Source organism: Dasypus novemcinctus, chromosome 3 (assembly GCF_030445035.2).
Source record: "Dasypus novemcinctus isolate mDasNov1 chromosome 3, mDasNov1.1.hap2, whole genome shotgun sequence".
Taxonomy (NCBI): Eukaryota; Metazoa; Chordata; class Mammalia; order Cingulata; family Dasypodidae; genus Dasypus; species Dasypus novemcinctus.
Window position 1 is genome coordinate 122,293,827 of NC_080675.1, and position 26,906 is coordinate 122,320,732.

The 26,906-nt window shown below is 42.3% G+C and overlaps 1 protein-coding gene and 1 pseudogene across 4 annotated transcripts in view; both read left to right on the forward strand.

Annotated features, from left to right (window-relative positions):
- The first annotated feature begins 9,543 nt into the window (after positions 1 to 9,543).
- The window catches only part of LOC101427879 (long-chain fatty acid transport protein 2-like), a 65,700-nt gene continuing 48,337 nt past the window's right edge, over positions 9,544 to 26,906 (forward strand). For 3 of the 4 annotated variants that reach the window (XR_011648425.1, XM_058294178.2, XM_058294181.2), the window contains exons 1-2: positions 9,544 to 10,280; positions 26,614 to 26,823. Coding sequence is in view for 3 of the 4 variants with exons in the window: in XM_058294178.2 (XP_058150161.1) it covers positions 9,803 to 10,280; positions 26,614 to 26,823 (688 nt within the window). In the remaining variant the exon portion in view is untranslated. The remainder of the gene's footprint in view (positions 10,281 to 26,613; positions 26,824 to 26,906) is intronic. The other variant, XM_058294180.2, reaches the window with a different exon arrangement.
- LOC101427010 (NEDD8 ultimate buster 1 pseudogene) lies at positions 15,356 to 26,679 on the forward strand (annotated as a pseudogene).

Genomic DNA, 26,906 nt, shown 5'->3' on the forward strand with positions numbered 1-26,906 from the left:
AATTACCTCCTGAGAGCCATCATATTGCTCAAATGTGGCCAGTCTTGAAGCCAATCTCAGCATGTAAATGCATTACCTTCCCCCCAGTGTGGGATATGACTCCTGGGAATGAGCCTCCCTGGTGCCGAGGGATTACTACCAAGTACCAGCTGATGATGTAACTAGAAAACAACCTTCAATAAAAGGGTCAACTCAGACCAGCTGAATATCTCAGCCTACATGTAATATCAGCTGTCAAAATGTTTTTTGACCTTGAATAAAAGGGGGAAATGGAAAGGTCAAATGAGTTTATAAGGCTATTAGTCTCCAAAAAAGTCAGGAGGTCATCAGAGGGGTCACTCTTATGCACACCTCAGCAGGGTCCCGGAGACAGCCAAAGTAGATACAAGCCCACGTATTGGTTCTTCTGAGGCCTACAGAGACCCATAGGTTCCCTGGTCATGGCAGATGGAGTTCAGTGCCATGTCAGTTGGCCCTACTTACTTTGTGTTCCTAAGTGTGATGGAGTTGAACTCAGATGTGATCTTTGTTCATAATCCTCTCCTATTACTTTTACCAGACCTGTGCTTGGTGCTGGGGTTTGGTGTATGCTCTGGGGACCTGAATCTCTGGACTGTCCATGTGAGCCTCAACAAACCTGCAATTCCTACCCTCTGGTTTAATGAACTTACTCTAGCCAGCTAGCAGGGAGATGAAGAAGGTCAACCACCACACCAGGGAGTCAAGAGTGCCTATAACTGCAAGCAGGAGAATTGCATCCATCATTCATGTGGAATCTAAGCCTGCCTTGATATAGAGGTGGAGTGGGCACAACCATCCCAGGGTCCACAGGATGGAGGAATAGAGTATGGATTAGAGTGGACTTACTGATATTCTATTCTGGAACTATTGTGATTAGTAATGGAAGAAAATGTAGTGTTAACGTGGGAAAAGTGGCCATGGTAGCTGCTGAGTGTAGGAAAAGGGAAGAAGAGATATGATATGGGGGCATTTTCAGGACTTGAAGTTGTCCTGGGTGGTACTGCAGGGGCAGTTGCTGGACATTGTAGGTCCTGCCATGGCCCACTGGGTGGACTGGGGGAGAGTGTAAACTACAATGTAAACCACTATCCATGTGGTGCAGTAGTGCTCCAAACTGTAGTTGCCAAATGCAATGAATGTGCCACGATGATGAAAGAGCTTGTTGATGTGGGAGGAGTGGGTTGAGGGGGATGGGGCTATATGTAACATAATATATTTTTAATGTAACATAAAAACGAAAGAAAGAAAAGAAAGAAAAGAAAGAAAAGAAAGAAAAGAAAGAAAGAAAGAAAGAAAGAAAGAAAGAAAGAAAGAAAGAAAGAAAGAAAGAAAGAAAGAAAGAAAGAAAGAAAGAAAGAAAGAAAGAAAAGTTATTGTATAGGGAGAAATGACAGGAAATGAAAACAGACAAGATTTCTTAAGGGGTGTTTGGCTTTCCTTCCCCCTAGCAATAGGTATTTGGGCTATTGTTAGAGGGTAGAGCTGGCTTTGACACAGACTTTACTTAGCTTTGTCTCTTGAAGAGATATTTCAGGCCATCCAATGACTGGCCCTCATATATCCTGTCAGGTGCTTTCAGTGAGCTGGCGCTTCCTAGGGCAGCTGGCTTCACTTGGGTTAATTGCATCTAGCTGGCAATTTTCTTTTAGCTTTAATAGCTCTGGGAATGATCACAGCCACAGATTAAGGTTCCTTCTATATTGGCTCTAATTAGAGTGAGGTCTGTTCTCCTGCCACGTTTAATCTGAACCTGGTTTCCAGGCCCTGAGTTAGGAAAAGTTATCCAAAGACCATTTTGAAGGGGCTAAACTAAAGTGGGTCCGAGCCACCTGATTTGCCATTTCCCTTCCAGTGGGAAATGCTTAGCCCTGGCAGGGTGGCATGTGGGCTTGCCAGTCCTCCCCAGGGTATGAGTGGGACAGGTTCTGTAAGAAGGGCTAGGAGGGAGACCTGGGTTAAGCATGTCTTTCACCTGGTATGGGGTGAAGACTGAGAGGTTGCCCCAAAATAAATTTGGTAGCTTTTTTTAATTGAAAGTGCTGTTGCCCCTACTGCTCTCTGGCAAGGGGGCTATTCCTTTAATTTACAGCATGTTTTATACTTAGAAAATGAACTTTATGAGGGCACTTAACATGTTCAATATCACTCTGCATATGATCTAGAATAGAAAGATAACATCATAGTCATTAGGAATATTTCTAGAATAGGTGAGATGTAGGTAAAGTACTTAATACTAATCAATGAACTACCCAATGCATAAGTTTTTCTTTAAGCTGCAGTTAAATTGATTTAAACTCCAGGTTTGCAATACCATACTTGTTATCTCTGCATGGGAACAGGCCATAATGCCAGTTGTTTTTAATTCTCCTTATATCACTCTGGTAATCATTGCTCCACATGTTATGTCCTTCACATAGGCAGCATGCTTCAGCACTGTTGACCCTAGAGAGAAGCTAGGAAAGCAGCTCCAGTATTTCACAGTCCTGGTGCATAGTGCCTTTTGACACTAGGAAATAGTGCCAGTTTGGAGGCAATATCCATTCTGCATCCGGCCATATCAAGCCACCACTGGCTAATGCAGGAGTTTGAAACTGCATTATGCTCTCCATCCACTTCAGGACTATAACCAGTGATGTAGTAGATACCTTTATTGTTTTAGGGGTCAGTGACCAATTTGGACAATAACTCAAGTGGAGAGGCAAAATGCAGTGTACTGAAGGCCTGGTTTGAATGTACCAGAGAGTCTGACAGTGCTGAAGTCCATCTCTTTTGATTTTTATGCACTTTCTAATATAGTGTATACCGTATCAAATGATCTTAACTATTTTAGTACTTTGCTTTTAACTTGTACACCTTTACCATGAAGGTGTTAATTAATAGGTATTTTATTTTAGCAACCCAGGAAAAATTACATTCTCAATCATTTCATGAAAACTGAAGATTCCCAAAGGAATTAAGATTATCATTCCTTCCCACCACTTTAACATGCAGTTTGAGGTGGCCTCTGAGAGGCTTCCCTGTTATGAAGTTACTTTTTGTTATTAATATCAATTTAGGTTTCCAATGAAGCTGGCTAGTAAGACAGGGAATCAACAGATGGATCTGGAACCTGGCAAGAAGTCCACGTGGACATAAATAACCCCAAGATGGCTGCTGGAAGACTCTCATGAGTAATCCAATTCAGAGCAAGATTTCTTCTGGAAGCCAGGAGAATGATTCACTAGGAAAATTTTTGCTTCCCGTCCTTTCAACCTTAAGCTCTGCTTGTCTACAGGTCTTTGTTTCAAAAGGAGAAGTGCTTTTACCAAGGCACACATCAATGATTCCACTGAACTGGAAGTTAAGACTGCCACCTGGCCATATTGGACTACTCATGCCTCTGAATCAACAGGCAAAGAAGACAATCACTGCACTGGCTGGGGTGACTGATCCTGACTATGAAGGGGAAATAGGGCTGCAACTACACAATGGAGACAAAGAAGAATTTTCCTGGAATACAGGAGATCCCCTAGGGCATCAACCATACCCTGTGATTAAAGTCAATGGAAAACTGCAACAACCCAACGGGGCAGGACTAACAATGGCCCAGAATCTTCAGGAATGAAGATTTGGGTAACCCCACGAGGCAAAGAACCACAGCATTTAGGGGTTTGCTGATGTTAAAGGGAACATAATAGGGGATAGTGGAAAAAGGTAGTGAAAAACAGTAACAGTTACAGAAATGAATACTGTAATGGTCATGAAGATTTATTCCTTGTTTTGTTATGAGTATGTCTGTATACACACATAAAACCAATTATCTTTCTTTTCTTTCCTCTCTTTTCCCCTTAATATATTACATAAGTTGTATTAGTTTCATGCTGCATTATTTAAGGATGTCAAGTTTAAGAGTGACTATTACCCAAGGATTTAACCCTATCCTGGGGAATTTTAGTGCATTTCTGGATGTACTCAGGAGAGTTGAGTATTGTTAGGTGGAGGGGGAAAAAAGCATATATATATATATTTATATGTCTGTTTGTTTTTATTTAGAGATTAAATATGGCTTAAGGTGATATATATGGCTGCCAAGTAGATAAGGGATGTACTGTGGTGGTTAGGCTACTGTTTCAACTTGTCCAGTCAAGAAGCATTGGACAAACTGTAATACAAAGGCATTTCAAGGACTTTAATCATCAGTGAGTTGATTGCATATATGCTGATTTCAGCACTTAGGGAGAGAATTTCTATCTCCACCTCAGAAAGCCAGCATCTCCTAGGGAAGTCATCAAGGACCTTCATTGAATTCCCTGGCTTGCAGCCTGCCCTACAGAATTTGGACTCATGCCTCCCCGTGGTCACGTGAGACAATTTTATAAAATCTCATACTATTTACAGATGGCTCCTGTCAGTTCTGTGTCCCTAGAAAACCCTGACTAATACAAATTATTTTGCATCTCTTTTGTCACATGAACTCTATATGAAAGTCCAGTACATAAAAAAGATATTCCCCAAGCTGTAGGGTCCCAGAGGCCCCTTCCCACTCTCCCATAATGTGTTTTCCTCCATGGTTCCTCAGAAGTCCTGAGCATTGCAGAGCAGTTTGAAAATGATTGGGCTAAATCAGTGGCTCTCAAAGTGTAGTCCCTGGACCAGCAGTATAAACATCAGCATCACCCAGGAACTTCTTAGAAATGTGAATTCTTGGTTCCCATAAGACTTACTGAATCAGAAACTCTGTTGGTGAGGTTTAGCAAATTGAATCTTAACAAATTCTCCAGGTTTTGATACCTGCTAAAGTTTGAGAACGAGAAGGCTGCATCATCTTTGTAGAGTAGATGAGGAGAACATGTGCTTGGAGAGTACATTTGATGTGATTAGGGGGATTTGAAGGGAGGAGAGAAGGTCTGGAATTGCCACAGGGAGGCCCTCCTTAAGACATCAGCAGAGATGGATGAATGGGGATGAGGCAGCAGGGAAGTCCTGAGCAAGGCTTTTTTTTTTTTCATACAGGTTTGCTTTATTTCCATGTTCAGCCTGTTGTAAGAACCTGCCATAATCTGAATGGCAGGGTACCACGTGCCATGGCGCCTCCTGAGCAGGCTGAGGCCAGCCGGTGTGCAATGTGCATGCTGGTCTGCTCTGAGACTGACCAGCACCCATCTGTGCACCTGGGGCAGCAGGAGTCCTTGGGGGAAGCTGCTCAATGGGTGGTACCTCAGAGACATCACCAATGGTGGGGGTGAACAGCTGCCCACAATACTGCAGAAGAGTCTAAGTAGCAAATACTGGTGGTACTGGATTAAAAAGAAACCCTGAATAAGAAAAACTTGAAAGCAGTGCCTTAAAACCTCCACACTGTGGACACCAGGGGTTTAAAGGCACAAAAATGTGTCAAGATGGAAGAGTCCCAGGTGCAGTCACAGTCCAGGGAGCCAGAGAGCACAGGTACAATTCAGGAGATGTGCAGGCTTTCTGCAAAGGGTGAACTTGATTCCAGCACAGGACACGGCGACACTGCTATCTGAAGAAGTGTTACCACTGTGCTGATGGATCACTCCTGATCTCCAGCGTGCACACACAAGTAACCACAACTACCCCTGAATTTCTGCAAAGTGTCAGAAGAGGACAGAAGACAGTGGGCATGTGGGGTAATCTAGCACAGGGGCTAGAGAATATCTGTTTAAGGAAAAGAGGAAACTAAGAGGCCACATTGAAGGCACTGGTCATGAAGGGACTTGGGCCTTAATGAAAGTAACCAGCAAGGTTAGTGGATGTGAGAGAATGGGAGAGGTGGGGATTAGGAGTCTTCTTTTAATGAATTAGAAAGCTCTATGTGTGAGAACACAATCTGAAATTATTCTGTTATGTCGAAGCCCAAGATTTGGCTCTATTTTGCTTCATTGTTGAATTTCTATTTCTAAATGGACAGTCTTTTATAGAAACAGTTTTTATGTAATATAATAAACCAAATAAAATTTTAGCTTTTAATTTCTTGTGCATTCAAAAAGATTTTCCTTGCCATCATTTACCCCTACCCCTGACCCAAGATGGCTCCCTCATCTGTTTGCTCATTCTCTACTCATTTTTTTCTCATTGTCTGTTTGTTTTTTCTTTAGGAGTTACTGGGATCTGAACCCAGGACCTCCCATGTGGGGGAAGGCACCCAATCACATGAGCCATATATGCTCCCTGCTTGTTGTGTCTCTCATCATGTCTCTTCATTGTATCTCCTTGTTGCATCATCTTGTGTCACATCACTGTGCCAGTCTGTCACTTCAATGCACTGTCTTACTCATCTTCTCTAGGAGGCACTGGAAACCGAACCCAGGACCTCCCATGTGGTAGGCAGTGCCCAACTGCTTGAGCCAAATCTGCTTCCCCTTGGTATTATTTTTATATGTTGATGTAATGGTGTCTTCATCCTTTCTTGAAAAGAACTATACTCTCCTAAATTAGTGCAAAAAATATCATTTTTTAATGAAATAATGAAAATAGACAGCAGTTGGTTTAGGAGAGGGTTATTTTCACTTGAAAAATTAACAAGTTGACACTTTATTCTGAAATGTTACTGGACTGAGAAATGCAGAAGTCTCCTTAAAGGAGAGTTGGGATTTAATAAGGTCAAATCCAGGATTTTTTTTTTAACAAGGACTCCTAAGAAAAAAATTCTTGTATTCACAGAAAGCATATAACCCCAAGGGCTATTGGTAGCCATCTTTGGACCTTGAGGGACAACAGAGGCAATACTGAATTGGTGAAGCAGAAATGGAGAGAGAGAAACTGGATCCTGGTCCCAGCACTCCAGCAGTAAAATTAAGGCTCACGTGAAACCTATCCTACCCCTGGACTCTCCAGCTACTGTTTAAATCCCTGTTTCGGCTTAAGCCAGTTTGGGCCTTGATTTTATTTCTGCTTGCAACCGAAAGAGTCCTAACTATACAAAAAAAGCTAAAGTGATCCTCAGGATAGAAGAAAAAAGAGTGGGCATCTGGGGCAATCTATAATAGCACTCTAGATAGAAAAAGAGAGAAAAAAATCTCAGAGGCCACATTAGCTGGTCATGAAGTGTAACTGCTGACCAAAGGGTTAATACTTGTTATCATAATGGTTATTTTAGCTTACTTCTAGCTCAGTCCCACCCTCTAACATGGTACTATAGTTGTCTATATTTGTATTTCCAATGGTTACTTCAGTTTAACTCCACTTCTTTACATTTTGCAAATTGTAATTGTTTATACTTGTTATTGTAATAGTAATAAATCCACATCCCCTTGTTTGAATCCTTAAAAACCCCAAACTTTTTCGACTCCAAGAGACAGATTGCAAGGCCCTAGGCCTTCTGATCCCCTTGCTTTGCTGCTTAGCAATAAACTCTTTCTCCCTTTGAAACCCCATTGTCTCAGGAACTGGTCATTTGAATGCATCCAGCAGAGAACCCCCACTTTGATCAACAACAAAGAGAAGAGAGAGGTGACATTGGGATGGAAAGGAAAGGCTGGCTCTGAGCTTCAATCTGAAAGACGCAGCCACCAGAATGATTTCTGCTTTGACCCCCACTTTACTTCACATCATACCCAAGTCCTTCTCCTGAGGGATGACAAAGACCCCCAATTCATCCCCAGGGAAATGATGTAACCAGTCACACTATACTGTAGCTGGACCAGTGCAGACAGGATCAGGAAAGGTAAAGAGTTCCTTGAAAAGATACTAGGGATAAAAGGGGAAGGGGGTGTTGGGCTAAAAAATTTGGGGAGGGGGAGAGTGAAAGGGGAAAAAAAAGGAAAGTGTGGAAGAAATGGGCAGAAACGTGAAGAAAAAGAGGGCAGCACAGCATAGTGGCTAAGTGATGTGGGCTATGGGTGGGAGGCTCTTTGTCTCTTCGGAGATAACCTTAACCTAAGCTGTCGGTCCTGACTTGTGGGTATAGGATGGTAAAAGGCTGCAGCCCTACCCTTGGTAACCATGGCAATGACTCCAGTCCCAGGAAACAGTTTATCAATGCAAACTCTATAAACTTTAAATATTCAGGGAAAATGCAAACCAAATGTGCTAAAAGCTTATCTAGGATGTATGAAGTCCATGCTAAAAGCTTTCTAGGATGTGGAAGATATATATGCTAATTCAAACCTATTGAGCACTGAAACAAAGAACGATGTAGCCTTTCCTCTGTTTAAAAGGAACTCAAAATTCTTGTTCGGGGCTCAGGTTTGAAACAGAAAGCTCCCGAGTCCCGCTGGCCATCAATAAATCATTTTTCCTTCTCAAAATCATTCCTGAGTCCTGGCCTTTCTACATGCAAATAATTGAACCTCTCTTAAATTCTACAATGTAAGAGCTTGGGCACCTATACCAGACAGATTTGGGTTCCAAAACCCATCCTTACTAACTGGCTGCCTCGATACCTCTTTAAGCTTCCTGTTTCTCGTCTGTAAACGAGCATAAAAGTGCCATTATAGGATCACTGTGAGACTCCAAAAATATAATACAATAAAGCCACCGGTGGAGTGTCTGGCATGGAGTAAGCACTCATTAATTGTAGTGATCTTCTTATAAGAAGAAAAATGAACACAGGAGGACAAGAGTGGAAGAAAGTAAAACGCTGCTTTTACTTAGATACTGATCCTTGTCAGGAGCGAGCAGTGCGCATTCCTTCTCTAGGAGCAAGAGAAATTAAAAGAGAGGATCATACTTCCTTTAAAAGAAATGGCTGTCAAAAAATAAAAATAAAAGAAAGAGCTTTTGAGAAATGATAGTCACAAATAAATTGTACTTAATTTCCGCTGTGTGGTACTAGTCCCTGACAGCGGCACTTAATGTACGTTTACTCCGGCTGGCATTACTTGGGAATTTTCAACACGTGGGGTGAGAAATCACTTAACAGTACAAACTATTAGAGCACATAAACCGGGTCTTGATTTCACGTGGTGGTGTGCGGGTACGTGGCGTTACTTCTCACCAAACCAGGGCTCGCTGGGCCCGGCCAGCTAGGACTAGACCTTCTCGCCCTCGACCACCGGCCCAGGGCTGGCATGAGTTGGGCAAGACAGTCCCTGGAGCTTTGTTCAGACGTGAAGCTTTCCCCACTAGACAGCTCCAAGCAAGAGGCGGAGGCGGGGCGGGGGCTGCGAGCCAGGGGAGCAAATGTGAGAAACAAAGAGACACCAGAAGGAAAGCCCTTGGGACATGGAAGGAGCAACGGACTCTGGTTTGGCAGTGGCACCCGGTACCACCTGTTAATAAGTACTAGGACAGCCTCACATTTATCAGGCTTATTTAAAATAATAAATCATACTAATAAGGCACTCTATCGGTACTAACAGTAAATAACAGTAGCCCGTCGCGTGCATTATCTCCTTTAATCTTCTCATCTGCAAAGCGCGGTTTAACACCATTTTGATAAAGGAACTGTGCTTCGAGCAGGTAAAGTGCTTTGGTGACTACGCAGTAGAGTCCAAACCCGACTCCGGCCTACAACCCCGCGGAGCCGCAGAGCCTCCTCCCCGGGGGCGGCGGGGGCGGGCAAAGCGGGGCGCACAGGTGGCTGCGCCCCAGGAGGGGGCGGGCTCAGCCGGCCGGTGCCGCCCAGAAGCCACCCGCGCTCGCAGAACCCCAACCTGCAGAGAGGCGGCTGCTGGACAGGCAGGGAAGCGCCGCGCTGTCCCGACCTCGCCGCTAGCCAGGCGTCCAGCCGCCGCGCGCCCGCGCAGCCCGCCCGCCGTCCACCCGCAGCCCGCCCGCCGCCGCGCTGCAGGGCCCGAGCGCGCCGTCTGCCCTTGCGGGAACCGGGGGCCCCGCCGTCATGCTGCCCGCCATCTGCAGCGTCCTAGCGGGCCTGGTGCTCCTGCCGCTGCTGGTGAACCTATGCTGCCCCTACTTCTTCCAGGACATAGGCGTCTTCCTGCGAGCGGTCGGAGTGGCCCTGCGGGCGCGAAGCTACGGGCAGCGGCGGCCGGTGCACACCCTCCTGCGGGTCTTCATTGAGAAAGCGCGCCAAACTCCGCACAAGCCTTTCCTGCTCTTTCGAGATGAGACTCTGACCTACGCGCAGGTGGACCGGCGCAGCAACCAGGTGGCGCGAGCGCTGCGCGACCGCCTCGGCTTGCGCCAGGGAGACTGCGTAGCGATCTTTATGGGCAACGAGCCGGCCTACGTGTGGCTGGGGCTGGGGCTGGCCAAACTGGGCTGTACCATGGCGTGCCTCAACTACAGCATCCGCGCGAAGTCCTTGTTGCACTGTTTCCAGTGCTGCGGGGCGAAGGTGCTGCTGGCCGCACCAGGTGAGCCCCGGGGATGCGCCCCTCCCTGCCGCCGGGCTCCTCGGACTCTTGGAGAACCAGAGGCAGCGTGCTGTGGGGGGCGTGGAAGGCGCAGAGGGAGCAAATCAACAAAGCTCCTTGAGACGCTAATTTATGATAACTAGAACCAACTGTTGTTGAAGCTACTCTATGCCAGGCACTGTGTTAAGAACTGCCAGGCTGAATTGGTTCTAATCCTTAAAACAAATACGGTGTACTATCAGACTTAACAGAGTTGAGACACTGAGGCCATCAGAGTTGAAAGCTCATACTCCTCCTCACAGAGCTGGCAGGTGATGGGGAGAATCAGGGCTGTCTAGCTAAAGGCCAAGCTCTTAGCCAGTCTTTACAACATCTGTGTTAAATGCAGAGGGTCTGGAGTGTGACCCTCCGGTTTCTCCAGAGAGACTATTTCACTTCTGCTATTTGGCTGGCAGTGTGGCCTTGGGAAAATCACTTGCCTCTGTGTGCCTTGGTTTCCTCCTTTATAATAAGCAGTCTTCACAGTTGCTTCCAGTTCTCATGTGCTATTAGCATCCCTGGCTTCTCCCTGCAGAGAAGGTGACCCCAAGGGTGAGGACGGAATCTGCTCCATTGCCCTTGTGAGGACCCATTACATGGATAGCCATAGTTACCCCTTCAGTTCTGTGGTTGCCTCCCTCCAGATTTCAACTAGACTTGAAGTAACTTCATGCCACAGTGGTGTCCCACTCCAGAAAGTAGTAGCGTGAAAGCCAAGAAGGTAACCCACAGCGCAGGTGGTGCTCCCTTCCCAGAGAGCTCATCCCTGTGCTTGAATAAGGACCAGAAGGCCTCTTGTTCTGTCAGTAAGAGGAGGCTACCCAGGTGTGGGCGAAAGACATGGATGATGGGGTGTGGCCATAGGGAACCAGGAAGCCTCACCTTTCTCAAATGCCTTTCCGTGTTAAGCCCTACGCTAGGTGCTTTTGTTACCTTGGGAGATAGCATATATTTATCCACCATTATGCAGTTGGGGAAACTGAAGATTAGAATTCCATTTTAGGTCTGTCCAGCTCCAATGTCCATCCTCTTTCCTACATCATGCTGCTGGCATCTACATATCTACAGACAGAACTAGAAAGGGCCAAGCATCCATCTGGTCTACCCCTTGATCTTATAGCTGGGGAACTAGGCAAGCTAAACACCTTGCCTAGAGTCACAGAGGATGAGATGTCAATTTGCTTGTGAGAAACCAGAAAGCATATACAACTGTTTCATGTGACATAAAATGCATTGTCCAACAAATGAAGGCTTTGTATAAAAGTTTTTAAAAGGGGGTGGGAGGAAACATAGAAATCATGTAGGAAGCTTATTTTTAAAAACATTTCTGGGGTAAGGGTGGATCATATGGGAATCCCCTATATTTTTTATGTAAGATTTATGTAATCTAAAGATTCTTTAAAAATAAAACATAAAGGAAGAAAACATTCCTGAGCCCCATTTCCAAAACACTGATTCAACAGGACTGTGATGGAGGCCCTAAACATGTATGTTTCTAATAAGCCTCATCCCGGCCCCACATGATATCGAAGGAGGTGGTTTAGTCTAGTTTCATCCACTCATTTTAGAATTGAACAAACAAATGCCCAGAGGGATGATATTCATTACCCAGGGTCACATGGCTAATTAGCAACAGCAAGCTGAGGACAGAACCCAAATTTTTTATGCAACTCTTGGGTACTTTTTATTATATCACACCATCTGAATATGGAGTATAAAGGTGAGAAGCTTTTGAAACCTTGTGGTGGAAAATCAACAGTTTCATTCTGTACTTTGAAGTTCAGCCTCCAGACTTAAGGTCTAGTAAGAACTCTTGAGTTCCAGTTTCTGGTTGTCTGCAGAACTCCAAAGTATATGTAAAAGACAAGAACAGTGATATTTATCATGGTAATTGATCCAGTTATCATGAATTTTGTAGGCTCTTCATAAAGCATAGCAGGGCTAAACCCTACCAGGAATTTCAGTACACACTTTCCCTTCTAGAATTTACTATACTTACAGAAAGGCAAGGCTCATAAGCACTTCCCTGAATCAAAGAGAGCACTTGTCCACAGAACATGATTTTCTCTTAAAAGTGCCTTTCAGGATCCTTCTCCATGGCAAGGTATGATCCAACTAGTTATACGGAAAGGGGGAAAAAATGTTCTCAACTATCTGAACTAATACATGTATCAGTGTTGTTGTTGGTATAGGTCAGCTTTTGAGGCCAGTAGTTTTTCAATTAACTTTGCAAACAGAATATGGGTAAAACAGGAACACAATATGGCATATTTTGTAAAAAAAAAAAAAAAAAATCCAAAAGAAACCCGAAATAGTACATTTGCTTTGTTTCCTTTTGTGCTAGAATTAAGATCATCCCTACCAGAAGAATAACCGAGGTTTCTTGAGTGTCCTTTCATCAGCCAATGGCCAGGTCAACTCTGCCGGCTTAGGATAACCAAGCACGGCTCCCAGGTGCAGGCACTACTTTTGTACAAGGCTTTGATAACCATTAAAGGTAAAGGCTGAGACCTAGCACGGTTATATGACGTTCCAGTACGCTTAATTTTGCTGTAAACCTACAATTTCTCTAATAAAAAAATGTTTTTTTAGGTTTCAGCTTACCTTTGACCTGGTTTTACAAGGCTGAAAAAAATAAAAATGGACCCCCTTTAAACACAGTGATAAATGAAAGAGTTCCCAATAGCTTTCAAAAAATATTGCATTTAAAGTTCCAAAACATGAGAACTTCATCCTTTCTCATTCTTTCCATATGGATAGTCAGTTCTCCAAGCATCATTTGTTGAAGAGGCCATTCTGTCCCAGTTGAGTGGGCTTGGTGGCCTTGTTGAATATCAGATGACTGTATATGCAAGGATCTATATTAGAACTCTCAACTCAGTTCCATTGGTCACTATGTCTAACCTTGTGCCAATACCATGCTGTTTTAACCACTATAGATTTGTAATATATTTTAAATTCAGGTAATGTGATTCCTCTGATTTCATTTTTTTTTCCAATATGTCTTTGTCTATTTGGGGCCTCTTTCCCTTCCAAATAAATTTCATAGTTTTTCCAGTTCATTAAAAAATGCTATGTTGATTTTTATTGGGGTTGCATTAAGTCTGTAGATCAGTTTGCAAAGGATAGATATCTTGATGATATTTAGTCTTCCTATCCATGGACAGGAAATATTCTTACATTTATTTGAGTCTTTTTAATTTCCTTTAACCGTGTTTGGTAGTTCTCTGTGTATACGTCTTTTAAATCTTTAGTTAAATTTATTCCAAGATATTTAATCTTTTTATTTACTAGTGTAAATGATACCTTTTTCTGGATTTCCTCCTCGGATTGCTCATTATTGGTGTACGGAAACGCTACTGATTTTTGCACATCCATCTTATAACCTATGACTTTACTGAACACATAAGTTCTAGAAGCTTCGTTGTATATTTCTCAGGGATTTCAATGTATAGGATCATGTCGTCTGCAAATAGTGAAATTTTGACTTCTTCCTCTCCAATTTGGATGCCTTTTAAATCTGGTTCTCGCCTCAGTGGTCGAGCAAGTACTTTTAACAAATGTTAAATAGGAGGGGTGATAGTGGGCAACTTTGTCTTGTTCCTGATCTTAGAGGGAAAGATTTTAGGATTTCACCATTGAAAATGATGTTTGCTGTGGTTTTTTCAAATATTCCCTTTATCATGTTCAGAAAGTTTCCTTCTATTCCTATTTTTTGCAGTGTTTTTTCAGGAAAGAGTGCTGTATTTTGTCAAATGATTTTGTCTGCATCTATAGATATGATCATGTGATTTTCCCCTTCAATCTGCCTATGGTATGTATTACATTGATTGATTTTCTGAACCATCCGTGCACGCCAGGGATGAAACCCACTTGGACATGGTGTATAATTTGTTTGATGTGTTGCTGAATACGATTAGCAAGGACTTTGTTGAGGACTTTAGAATCTAGGTTCATTAGAGAGATCCGTTGTAGATTTCCTTTCTTGTGGTGTCTTTGTTTAGCTTTGATATTGGGTAACGCTGGCATCTTAGAATGACTTAAGCAATGTTCCTTCTGTGTCAATAGTTTGAAAGAGATTAAGCAAGATTGGTGATAGTTCTTTCTGGAAAGTTTGATCGAATTCACCTGTGAAGACCTCTGGCCCAGGACTCTTCTCATTTGGGAGGTTTTTAATGACTGATTCTATCTCTTTACTCGTGATTGGTTTGTTGAGATCATCAATTTCCTCTTTCATCAATGTATGCTGCTTAGGCGTTTCAAGAATTTGTCCATTTCCTCTAAATTGTCCTTCTTGTCGGCATGTATTTTTTCAAAGTATCCTCTTAGGATAGTCTTTATTTTTGTGGGATCTGTGGTGATATCCCCTTTCTCATTTCTTATTTTGTGTATTTGCATCTTCTCTCTCTGTTACTCTAGCTAAGTGGTTGTCAATTTTATTGATCTTCTCAAAGAACCAGCTCTTTGTTTTATTTTTTCCAGTGCTTTCTTATTTTCTATTTCATTTAGTACTGCTCTGATCTTTGTTATTTGTCTCTTTCTTCTTCCTTTTGAGTTAGTTTGTTGTTTCTTTTACTAATTGTTCCAAGTATGAAGTTAGGTCTTCAATTTTATCTCTTTCTTCTTTTTTGATGTATGAATTTATGGCTATGGATTTCCCTCTCAGTACAGCTCTTGCTGCATCTCGTAAGTTTTGATATGTTGTGTTGTCATTTTCATTGGTTTCAAGGTAGTTAATGATTTCTTTCCAGATTTCGTCCTTGACCCACTGTTTCTCTAAGAGTGTGTTGTTTAATGTCCTTATCTTTGTGTCTAATCTGGTTCTCTGACCCTTGCAGATTTCCAGCTTCATTCCACTATGGTCAGAGAAATTATTTTGTATGATTTCAATCTTGCTGAATTCATGGAGACTTTCTCTGCGGCCTAGCATGTGGTCTACCTTGGAGAATGATACATGTGCACTTGAGAAGACTGTATATCTTGCTGTGTATATATATATTAGGTCCAGATCCTCTAATATATTATTCAAAGTCTTTGTTTCTTTATTGATTTTCTGTTGGATATTCTGCCTAATGATGATAATGGTGTATTAAAGTCCCCCACTATAATTGTATAGGCATCTATTTTCCACTTAGCTTTTACAGTGTTTGAGGTACCCTGGTTAGTTCCATAAACGTTTATGTTTGTTCTTTCTTCTTGAATGATTACCCTTTATTTTAATATGCAGTGTCCATCTTTGTGTCTCACAATAGTTTTGCATTTGAAGTCTGTTTTGTCCAATATTAGTATAACTACTCCTGCCTGTGTTTGGTTACTGTTTGCTTGTAAGATTATTTTCCAGCTATTCACTTTCAACCTCCTTGAATCCCTGCATCTAGAGTGGATTTCTAGTAGACAGTATATAGATGGGTTAAGATTCCTCCTCCATTCTGCCAACTGTATCTCTTGACAGGTGAGTTTAATCCATTAAACATTCAGTGTTTGGAAGCAGATTTGGCTCAACAGATAGAGCATCCGCCTACCATATGGGAGGTCCAGAGTTCAAATCCAGGACCTCCTGACCCGTGTGATGAGCTGGCCCACATGCAGTGCTGATGCATGCAAGGAATGCCATGCCACACAGGGGTGTCCCCACATAGGGGAGCCCCACACGCAAGGAGCGTGTCCCTGCAAGGAGAGCTGCTCCTCTTTCTGGCTTTTGGTTTGTTCATTGGATTGGGCCATGTCATCCTAATTATTGGTATTTTTTGTAATTTTTTGTATCTGTCCTGTCATCATTTTATCTTGATGGGTCTGTTCAGTTGATGAGCTTCTCTGTCTAGTCTCAAGTTGTATTTAGGTGCTGTTTTTGTGTGTGTGTTAAGTATTTGACACTTTCTTCTTCTTGTTCTATCTCCTTGTTCTTATCTAAGTTCCCTTGAAGGAAAAAGATAGGGTCAGGGAAAGCAAAGCAGGTAAGAAAATAAAAGGTATAATAGGAGTATTGATAATAAATGTTAACAGAAACATGGTATATGACTTACAAGAATGAATACTAAACTCATGTAAGCTGTATAGAGTTATAGGAATTTTTAAAAATGGAGTACCTACAATGAGATGGGAAACTGAATATGGAGATGAACATAGTATGAATTGAAAGACCTGTGTAATCAGGAGAGTGGGAAAGAGAAAAGAAAGGACAATAACATAAACAGTTAATAAAAGATAGAATACAGAATAGAGGTGTTAGAAATAAAAAGCCAGGGAAGCAGATGTGTCTCAACTGATGGAGCATCTGCCTACCATATGGGAGATCCAGGGTTTGATACCCAGGGCCTCCTGACCCATGTGGTGAGCTGGCCCATGCACAGTGCTGCCACGTGCAAGGACTGCCATACCTCACAGGGATGACCTGCACATAGGGATTCCCCACGCGCAAGGAGTGCACCCCACATGGAGAGCCGCCCCGTGCAAAAAGCACAGCTCACCCAAGAGTGGCGCTGCACACATGGAGAGCTGATGCAGCAAGATGACGCAGCAAAAAGAGATACAGAATCCTGGTGCCACCTGACAAGAATGCAAGCGGACACAGAAGAGCACACAGCAAATGGACACAGAGAAGACAATGGGGGGGGGAGAAATTAATAAAATACATCTATTAAAAAAAAGAAATAGTCAGAAAAATTGGGGGTTAAACAAAGAGAGGCGGAAAGTAAGAGCAACAACAGAAGATGGAAGATACAAAGATGGAAAAAAAAGGAAATAGCCTTGGTAGGCAAAATAAGTACACACAGAAAAGTGGAAATTGAGGATGAGGAAGCATAGCAAACAAGAAACACCCCAGGCACCTAATAGAGAAAAAGAAAAAAAATGGGGCTGGGGGATGAAGAGGAAGGAAAAACAAGGAAAGGAAAAAAAAAAAACAGACAAGCCCTCAAGCAAGGAGTCCACTTTGCAATTCAGTGAACTGATTAGGAATCTGTCCTTCCCCCTCTCTCCCTTCCTCACTTCTCTCTCTCCCAGGGCAGCAGGAAGCCCATATGAGAGCTCCCCTCTGGGATTCAAATGGGTCCCTGGTGAACCAACTCACCACAGAAAATAATGACTGTCAGTCTCTTTAAGAGAGAGCACCCACACCTTGCCGGGAACCCTAAATATGCTATTGGCAGCCTACCAAGCACTTCCTACTGTCCCCCTCCCTTAGGTGGGTTGCACAGGACTAGTTAATTGTCTGACTCCAACTTCTCCCAGACCAGTTTTCCCTATTCCAGGGCATGGAGGTAAATTGGGCTGCCTCCGCTGATTTGCCTGTCACCTCTTCTAGATTCTCCTCAAGCCAGCTGGCATGCTCTTCAAAGCTCAAAAAGGGGGGTCCAGGCATTTGAACCTGCACTCCTAGGACCCCTCTGCTCCATTCACCAGAACCCTCCCACTATCAGAGTTTGTCCAAAACCAATGGACTCAGGGAACACCGGAATTCAGGGTTCAGGGAGTGCTGGGTTCGTGGAATGCAGGTTCAGTGGAACGTGGGTTCAAGGAACGCAGGGTTCAGGGAATGCAGGGTTCGGGAAACACCAGTGTAGATTGGCACAGTTCCAGAGTGCCATGGGTACATGCCCTAAGGGAAGGGTTTAGCCTTCCAGCAGTTTCAAGCACAAGTATCAGAAACTGGTGGTTTTACCTTAAGCAATTGCCCTTTTTGTTGCACTCTCTACAGATTGTTGTCCAGAAACCTCCTGCTTTGTGGTTTCCCAAAATAGCTCATTCAGGAAGGATTTTGTCCCCACTCATCCATTCTTTTGTAGGAGAGATGATGAGGGTACATCTACTCTGACACCATCTTGCTCCACCTCACCTCAACTTCTCTCTTGATCCAGTTCTGTTTCCCTTGCTCCCTCACAGGTATCATCCCCAAGAACAGTCCTACACACAACTCTCAGAGTCTCAAAGTCCCAGGGAACACAACCTGTGACTGGTAGAATTACTTTGGTTTATATGACCTGGTTGACTGCCACTCTTAATTTTAGGTGAGCAGACTTTACATTTACAGTAAGAATTACAATAATAATGAGAGTAATCCATGTGTGAAGGAGAAACCTGTAGGCCCAATCGTATTTATAAAAGTTCTAAGAAAGAAAGTACAGTAAACATCTGATAGTTGAGAGGTTCCCTTCACATTCAGAATTTTCTTTCAAATTTCAGTTTTCAGATCAGCATCCTTAGTTTAAATAAGTCTTAATAGGGTCGGCAAGGCACCGGAGCCTCGAGTCAATGCCCAAGTGATCAGTTCTCTACTAACAGCCCAGAGGAGAGGGAAATTGTGTTGGACAGAGGCAGAGGCCTTGCCGTATGAAATGACTTCTGTGGAAGGCCATGGATCACAAATTACATGCCTGCAGAGAGCCAGCATGGAACATAAATAAATCAAGTAGAAGACACCTGGTGTTAAGTTGCTTGAATGTGATCAAGCACGACACATGCTTAGTTACAGTTCTTTTTATTATTCATTATTATTGTTAATACCTACTAGTACCTAGTATATTTTCCTTTTTAAAAAATACAGGGAAAAAACAACTCAGGACCCTGTCAATCCATCATTTTCCTCTGGGTTGTCTTCATCCTCCTTCCATGCACTTCTAAAATACTTTCTCCTCCCCCTATTATTATACCTTTGATGTTTTATTTTAATCCATGGTTTCTTTATGCATTTATCCCCATTAGAACTAGGCTGTATGAAAACAGGAACAGTGTCTGTTTTGCTCTCTGTTGTATCGAATGCCTACAACCATACCTGGCACATAGTAAGCACCTTTTTAATGAGTGTTGAATATATGTTTCTATGGAAGCAGGAAGATTGGGTGGGAGGGCGAGAGAGGAGGAAGAGGAGAGATTTCTTAATTCTATGGTAGTAGTTGTTGCTTTTTAATTTATCTCTGTGGGCCTTTACTAGCATGAACGACATACCTGTATCATGGAAAGTACTTCCTTGTAGGTTATATTTTATTAGAGGTTTTTCAACTCCACAGTAGTGTAAGATCTTAATCCTTTAAATCAGTATCTCTATCTTATTCCTTTGTCTCTTCCACATTAACAGAGACAATAGAATCTGCATATTCTTTCAAATATAAACAGGTACTGAGCACTTATTTAGAGTTGGAGATGCAAAGATGATTGTTATCCTTTAATCTCAACGATTTCATTGTCTAGAGTAAAGGAGAAAAAGAATTGAATCACTGTCACACTATGTAATATATACCCTGATGGAAGTATGTGCAGGTTCCTAGAGGAGTCCAAGAAGGGAGCACCTGGCTTTGCACAGGGAGGGAAGGCAACAGAATAGAAGGCTCACTTTTGAAGGATGAGCAAGAGGTTTTTAGGTAAACAGGGTGGAAGTGGATTCCTGAGATGAAACCATCTGGATAAAGGTAGTGAGATGTGGAGCATTCAGGGACTTCACATAGCTCAGTGTGGCAGTGGAAAAGGGGCAAGAGATAGAAGATTAGGAGATGACATCAGAAAGGGAGCAGGGTTAGATTGTGAAGGCCCTCACATGCTGCAGAAGGAGAGTGGATCTATCCCAAGGATGAGTAGCTTGGCAGTAGGCAAGCTGATAAATTCTAAGTAGAGCAAGAGTAGAGGCAAGGAGGCCAGGAGGCTATTGCAGTAATCCAGGTAAGAGGTAAGGAGGACTTGAACCAAGGTGGTGTGGTGTGTCACTTAGGCTTTTAAAAACAGTAATATTTTTGGGTAAATGATCAGAAGCGCAGAAAGACGAGGGAGCAGCCAGGCCATAATACGAGAGTCAAGGAGAAAAAAATAGAGGTTCTTGGGGTCAGAAAAAGATGAAGAAGAACCTGAGCTGATGGGGGTTGAAAAAGAGTTGAGGCAAATAGTACATTAAAGAGGGAAACGGACTTTGGCCCAGTGGTTAGGGCGTCCGTCTACCATATGGGAGGTCCGCGGTTCAAACCCCGGGCCTCCTTGACCCGTGTGGAGCTGGCCATGCGCAGTGCTGATGCGCGCAAGGAGTGCCGTGCCACGCAAGGGTGTCCCCCGCGTGGGGGAGCCCCACGCGCAAGGAGTGCGCCCGTGAGGAAAGCCGCCCAGCGTGAAAAGAAAGAGCAGCCTGCCCAGGAATGGCGCCGCCCACACTTCCCGTGTCGCTGACGACAACAGAAGTGGGTGCCGCTGATGACAACAGAAGCGGACAAAGAAACAAGACGCAGCAAACAGACACCAAGAACAGACAACCAGGGGAGGGGGGGAAATTAAATAAAATAAATAAATCTTTAAAAAAAAAAAAAAAAATAGTACATTAAAGAAAGCCAACTAGACACTCCAAGGAAAACCGGCTCAAGAATGGAAATATTATGATAGGTTTCTTGGCTCTGCAGGGAATAATGTTTACATAGTCATAATGATATCAGTCCTGATTATTGGTTTTCAGCTTCTAGAGACAACCCACAGACAAAGCTAGAAAGATAAAAAATCACGGTCTCCGAAAAGATATAAATACTGTAAATCCAGAAAATGCAGAAGTAAAGTTAAGGTGGAGGTGCTCAGAGGTAAAGTAGGGGGTGGGGAATCAAAATTTATAGGCCAAAGATGGACCCCACCCCATCAAGAAGGCAAAGAGATGCTTCGGGCCTCTGTCTCCCAAGAGGAGCTTTGAGGGACCGACAAGAACTCGAACATCTTAGTCAAAGCTCCAGGAAACAGCTAAAGGGCTGCAGTAACAGGGCAAGCACCAAATCCAGCAAAAGGCTACTTTTTTAAAAGCGATAGGATAACTCTCCTTCCCGGCGGCGGGAGGGCTGCACCGCGGTGGAGGATGGGGCCGCTTTCACCCGGAATGGAAACAAGGGGCGGCCGCCTCTGTGTCCTGGCATTCAGCAGGCAGAAGAAATACCTTCAAGCGAAACTGACCCAGTTTTTAAGGGAAGACAGAATTCAACTTTGGAAACCTCCATGTGCGGATGAAAATAAAGGAGTTGGTTTGGCATTGAAGGGCCTTGCTAAAAAATACTCTGACAAGCTAGAATGTTGTGAAAATGAGATGGAAAAAATAATAGAAGAAATACGTTGCAAAGCAATTGAACGTGGAACAGGAAATAAGAATTATAAAACAACAGGGATTGCTACAATTGAAGTATTCTTACCTTCAAGACTAAGAAAAGATAGGAAGAACTTGTTGGAGACCCGATTGCGCATCACTGGCAGGGAGCTGAGGTCTAAAATAGCTGAAACCTTTGGATTTCAAGAAAATTATTTCAGAATTGTTATAAATCAGAAACAGCTTCAACTAGCAAAAACACTTGAACAAGAAATGGCACACAATGTGAAAGCAATGGTACTCAAACTAAGACAGTCTGAAGAAGATGTGAGAAAAAAACTTTCAGGTAGAAGAAGAGCAAAATGAAGCTGAATTAAAAGAAAAAAGAATACAGAGAACTAAGAGAGGACTAGAAATACTAGCAGAGAGAGCTGAGATGGTGGTGGGTCCAGAAACTACGCCGTACTTAGACACAGCTAACCAAACAGGCAGATCGGTCAGAACTCCTCCCTTAGGAAAAAAAGCCCTTACGTTAGCTATGGGATGTCATGAGAAGGGCAGAGCTTTCCTGAAAAGAAAAGAATATGGAATAGCATTGCCATGTCTATTGAATGCTGACAAATACTTCTGTGAGTGTTGCAGAGAACTATTGGATACGGTAGATAACTATGCAGTGCTCCAGCTGGATATGGTATGGTGTTACTTCTGCTTGGGACAACTGGAATGCCTAGATGATGCAGAAAAAAAAAAATTAAACTTGGCCCAGAAGTGCTTTAAAAATTGTTACGGAGAAAATCATCGGAGACTGGTCCACATAAAAGGAAATTGTGGGAAAGAGAAGGTATTGTTTTTAAGACTTTACTTGCTTCAGGGTATTCGAAACTTATCACAGTGGAAATGGTGAAGAGGCTTGTGAGTACCTCAACAAGGCGTGTCAACTCTTTAAAGAGTTATATATTGATCCATCAAAAGTTCACAATTTGTTGCAGTTGGGCTTTACTGCCCAGGAAGCCCGGCTTGCCCTAAGAGAATGCGATGGGAACGTGGATCACGCAGCCGCTCATATTACCAACCACAGAGAGGAATTGGCGCAAATAAGGAAAGAGGAAAAAGAGAAGAAAAGATGCCGCCTGGAGAGCATAAACTCTTTGCAAGGAAGGGGCTACTTCATCAGGCAAGCGGAAATCTGGATGAAGCCCAGAAGATTCTTATCACTAATCCTCAGGTGTGGTGGTGAAATGATTCAGATCCTGACACCAACAACCATCAAGACAGTCCTTCCCAGGAAAACATTGATCAACTGGTGTACATGGGTTTTGATGCTGTAGCTGCGGGAGCTGCACTGAGAGTATTCAGGGGAATGTCCAGCTGGCAGCTCAGACCCTGGCTCACAACGGAGGAACACTTCCTCCTGACCTATGGTTCTTGGTGGAAGATTCTTCATCGACACCATCCACATCCCCTTCAGGTTCTGCAAGTAGTTCTAGTGCTTCAACAGATGAAGATATGGAGACAGAAGCAGTCAATGAAATATTGGAAGATATTCCAGAACATGAAGAAGATTATCTTGACTCAACTCTGGAAGATGAAGAAATTATTATTGCAGAGTACTTATCGTATGTAGAAAATATAAAATCAGCAACAAAAAAAAACTATATAATGAAAAGAAATAAGTACTAAGTTTCCACTTATAAATTCTATCATTGTGAAAAGTCTAATACAGGTCTTCTTTCTTTTCTTAACCTTTTATCTGAGTGATTCCTGCTTGGATGTAGGAGAGGATGGGCAGGCAAGAGAGGCATGTCAGGTAGAGAAGGCTTGGTGGGGAGAGAGGTCCTGGTCAGTAATGGGTGATCTTGGGGAAAGAGCTTCCTTTGGCTTGATTCTTGCAAGTCGTCCTCTGCCTCAGGCCCTGCCCTCCTAACTCTGGCCTCCCTGCTTGGGTTCTTTTCACCAGAAATGAGGAGGAGTTGGGAGTTGGGTTGCTGTGGAGGATAGGGTGGTCCCTGGAGATCTCCAGGAGAAAGGTGATCAAGAGGGAAAGCATCCCTGATCTGTTGCCGCCTCTTCCTTTTGTCCACCTTTCCGGCCCTCCTGAGCCCAGCTGTTGCTTCTTTTCCTTCTTCCGATGCTGCAGTCTCTGTCTTGTAAGCCCCATGTTTTCCTACATCGCCTTCACCACCCTGGCCATAATAATCGTCCTTTAACCCCTCAGCCATTCCAAGTCCTTTGACAGCTTAAAGATAAGGCTACAGTAGCCATATCAAATTGTGGCAAATGTCTTTAGCTTGAAATGTCGATGTTTTTTAATACTCTTGGTTATAGTAAAATATACAATTGAAATTGAAGGTTGAAATTCAGGACTGATACATATTCAAAATTTCTCTTAACAGCAAAACATTTTTATTAAATTGGAAAATCTTAAATGTGAGCCAAAGCAACTATTTTTAATTAACATTTTTAGACTATTTTAATTAACATTTAACTGTTGTCATATTAAACTCTCTGCTAACTAATACACCTATCAGAGATTTAGATATATTTTCTCCAGGTTTTGTCAGAGCTTTTTGGTATACCTATCTATGGTACCGAGAGAAACATTTCTGAAAACTCCTTAGCATTTTAATGGCGTAAATAACCATTCTCTTTGCACCATGCATTCTTCTGTAGATATGTATTAAATGAAAATTGGTTTCAACACCTAGGACATAGCCGGCAGCAACCAGCTGCAGGCTGAATGAATCAAGTGCCAGATGTATTCCTGAGACTTTCTGCCCTTCAGAATCCTGGGAAACTTCTTAGGACTGAAGGCCAAACGTGCCATATTGTTGCTGTCAAGAGACTAAAATGATTTGACTCTTTCAATCATCATTTTATAGAGCTTGGACAGTAGTCCAGTTTGCATGGGAATCTTGTTATTCTTTTAAGATGAACGATACAGACAGAAATAAAAGGTGGAAAACGTATTCAAAAATAAAAAGCGGTGGGAGAGTGAACTCAGTGGTGGATGAGGATCGTGGTTAATAGTAGAAAGACGATGACGTTCTTTCTATGAATGAGAACAAATGTACGTCACTACTACAAGGTGTTAGGAAGGGCTACAGGAACAGTTCGTGTACACTATTGAAGCTAAATTGGTATCAAAGCAAATGAGATTGTTACATAGGCAGGATGTTAAAACAATCCCCATGGTGATCAGAAAGAAAATAGAGAATATGCAAACTTACAGAGACAGAAAGTAGAGTACAAATGACCAGGGATGGGAGCATGGGCAATGTGGAGTCAAATCCAAATAAACGTAGGGTTTCTGTTGAGGAGGTGAAAAAGTTTTAATATGGAAGGTGGGGAAGGAACTAAATATTTGCGATTAATCCTATTGAATGAGATGTTTGGGAGAGCTTGAGATGGGAAACTTTATGTTTTGTATATGTTCCCACAATTTGGAGGGGAAAAAAGAGCAACTGAAAAAATGATGACAATTAAATGCAATACATAATCCTGGATGGGATCTAGCAAGGGAGGCAAAAAGGCTCAAAGGGACATTATGGGGACATATGAAAAAATTGGAACAAGGCTTAGGTTTTTATCAATGTTAAATTTCTTGAATTTGTTAGCTGCACTTAAGGTGGTTACATAAGTGAATGTCCTTGTTCCAAGGAAATGTACATGGCATATTAAATGTTACAAGAGCATGATTTATACAACTTACACTAAGGTGTTCAGAAGATGGATATGGATGGATGGGTGGATGAATGGATTGTAAGAGAGAAAAAGAGGGAAAGAAAAAGGAAGGAAGAGAGAGAGGGAGGAAGGAAGGAAAGGCAAATATAGAAAAATGTTAAATTGTTGTATCTGCATATCTTGGGTGGGTAGGGATATGTTGGCGTTCTCTGAATCGGGTTTGTATTATTTTTACAACTATCCTATAAGTCCCAAATAAAACAGTTTTAAATACTGCCAGTAGCAGGAAAAGAATATTATTTGGTAATAGAAAAGTGATTGCGAGAAGAAACAGCTTTAAAAAAATTTGAAGTGGTTGATTCTAGACAGCAGATTAAATTATGAGGAGGGGTGGGATAAAGGGCTGCTGATTTTCATTGTAAACCCTTCAGTGGTGTTTTATTTTTTTTACCATGTGCATGAATACTTTGGTTAAAGTGTTTTAAATGTTTGTCCAGGTGATATTTCTTCCCTTGATGGAGACTTCATACATACATGTGAAAAACAAAGCATATAAGATGAGTAAAGTATAGTGTCCCCAATGTAATTCCCTGGAATATTGAATTACCTTCCCATTAACAATAGTATATTCATTGCAGTTACCACAACTCAAGACAAGTAAGCTTAAACGCAACCTCATCTTATGGTTTAAGGATGCAAAAAATCTCACACAGGCATGAAATTTGGATTGTATATTAATTATCTAAATCAGTGTCCATAAAAATGTTTTACCTTGACCATGAGTAAGAAATATATTTGCGTATGACCGCGTCTGCCCACATCCACATAACTGAAGCAAAACTTTTACAAAACAATACTTACCTCTTACTATGTGTAATGTGTTTTGAAATTTTCTATTCAGTTCTCTTTTAATTTTTAAAATACTGGCCAATTTAAATGATTTTAACAATCTGCTACCATCTTATGATCCACATTTTGAAAACCAGTGCTCTAAATTAATGAGTGCTTTTTTTCTCTCTCAAATCATAGAATGTGCTTATGAAATTCAGTGCTTATTTCTGAGATCAGATGAACCTTCCTTGTGGAATACTTGTTACTGATGTATAAAAAAAAATTGTCAATTTCTAACGTCTTTGTTAGTATGTCCCCCTTCTTTACATTTCCCTTTTGCTTCCTTAAAATTTTTTTTTCCATCACTGGTCCTGTGGAGAACATATTAGGAAGAGCTAAATTCATCTCTGGAGTATTCTGAGTTATGCGTATGTTGTATGCTTGTGTTTCTTGGGTTTTATGCATATGTCCATTTGTTTGCATGTGTTATATGAAGTTCAACCTTCAATCAGTCTCCTGCTATGCTTAAAAACCGCCAAAACCCAACCTTCCCTCAAATATTGGAACTTTGTGATATTTTTCAGATGTAGCACATTCTGTTTTTAAATGCATAATTGTAAGTGTCACTTGTTATGTCCACACATTTTAGCAAAAATTATGCTGAAAGCAAATTTACCATAAACCTTATTATGATAAGGGAACTATAATTGACTAATTTCATTTGTTTGGATTTGTTGTTATTTAATTAAGAACTACAAGCAGCTGTTGAAGAGGTGCTGCCAAGCCTGAAAAAAGACAATGTGTCCATCTATTATGTGAGCAGAACGTCTAACACAGAGGGGGTTGACTCCTTCCTGGACAAAGTGGATGAAGTGTCAACTGAACCTATCCCAGAGTCATGGAGGTCCGAAGTCACTTTTTCTACTCCTGCCTTATACATTTATACTTCTGGAACTACAGGTAAAACAGAGGGTTCTGAAAGAAATGGACCTGTTCTGAAAGAGTTAAACACTGGGTCAGGTTTTCAGGTGTTCTCTTTCTTT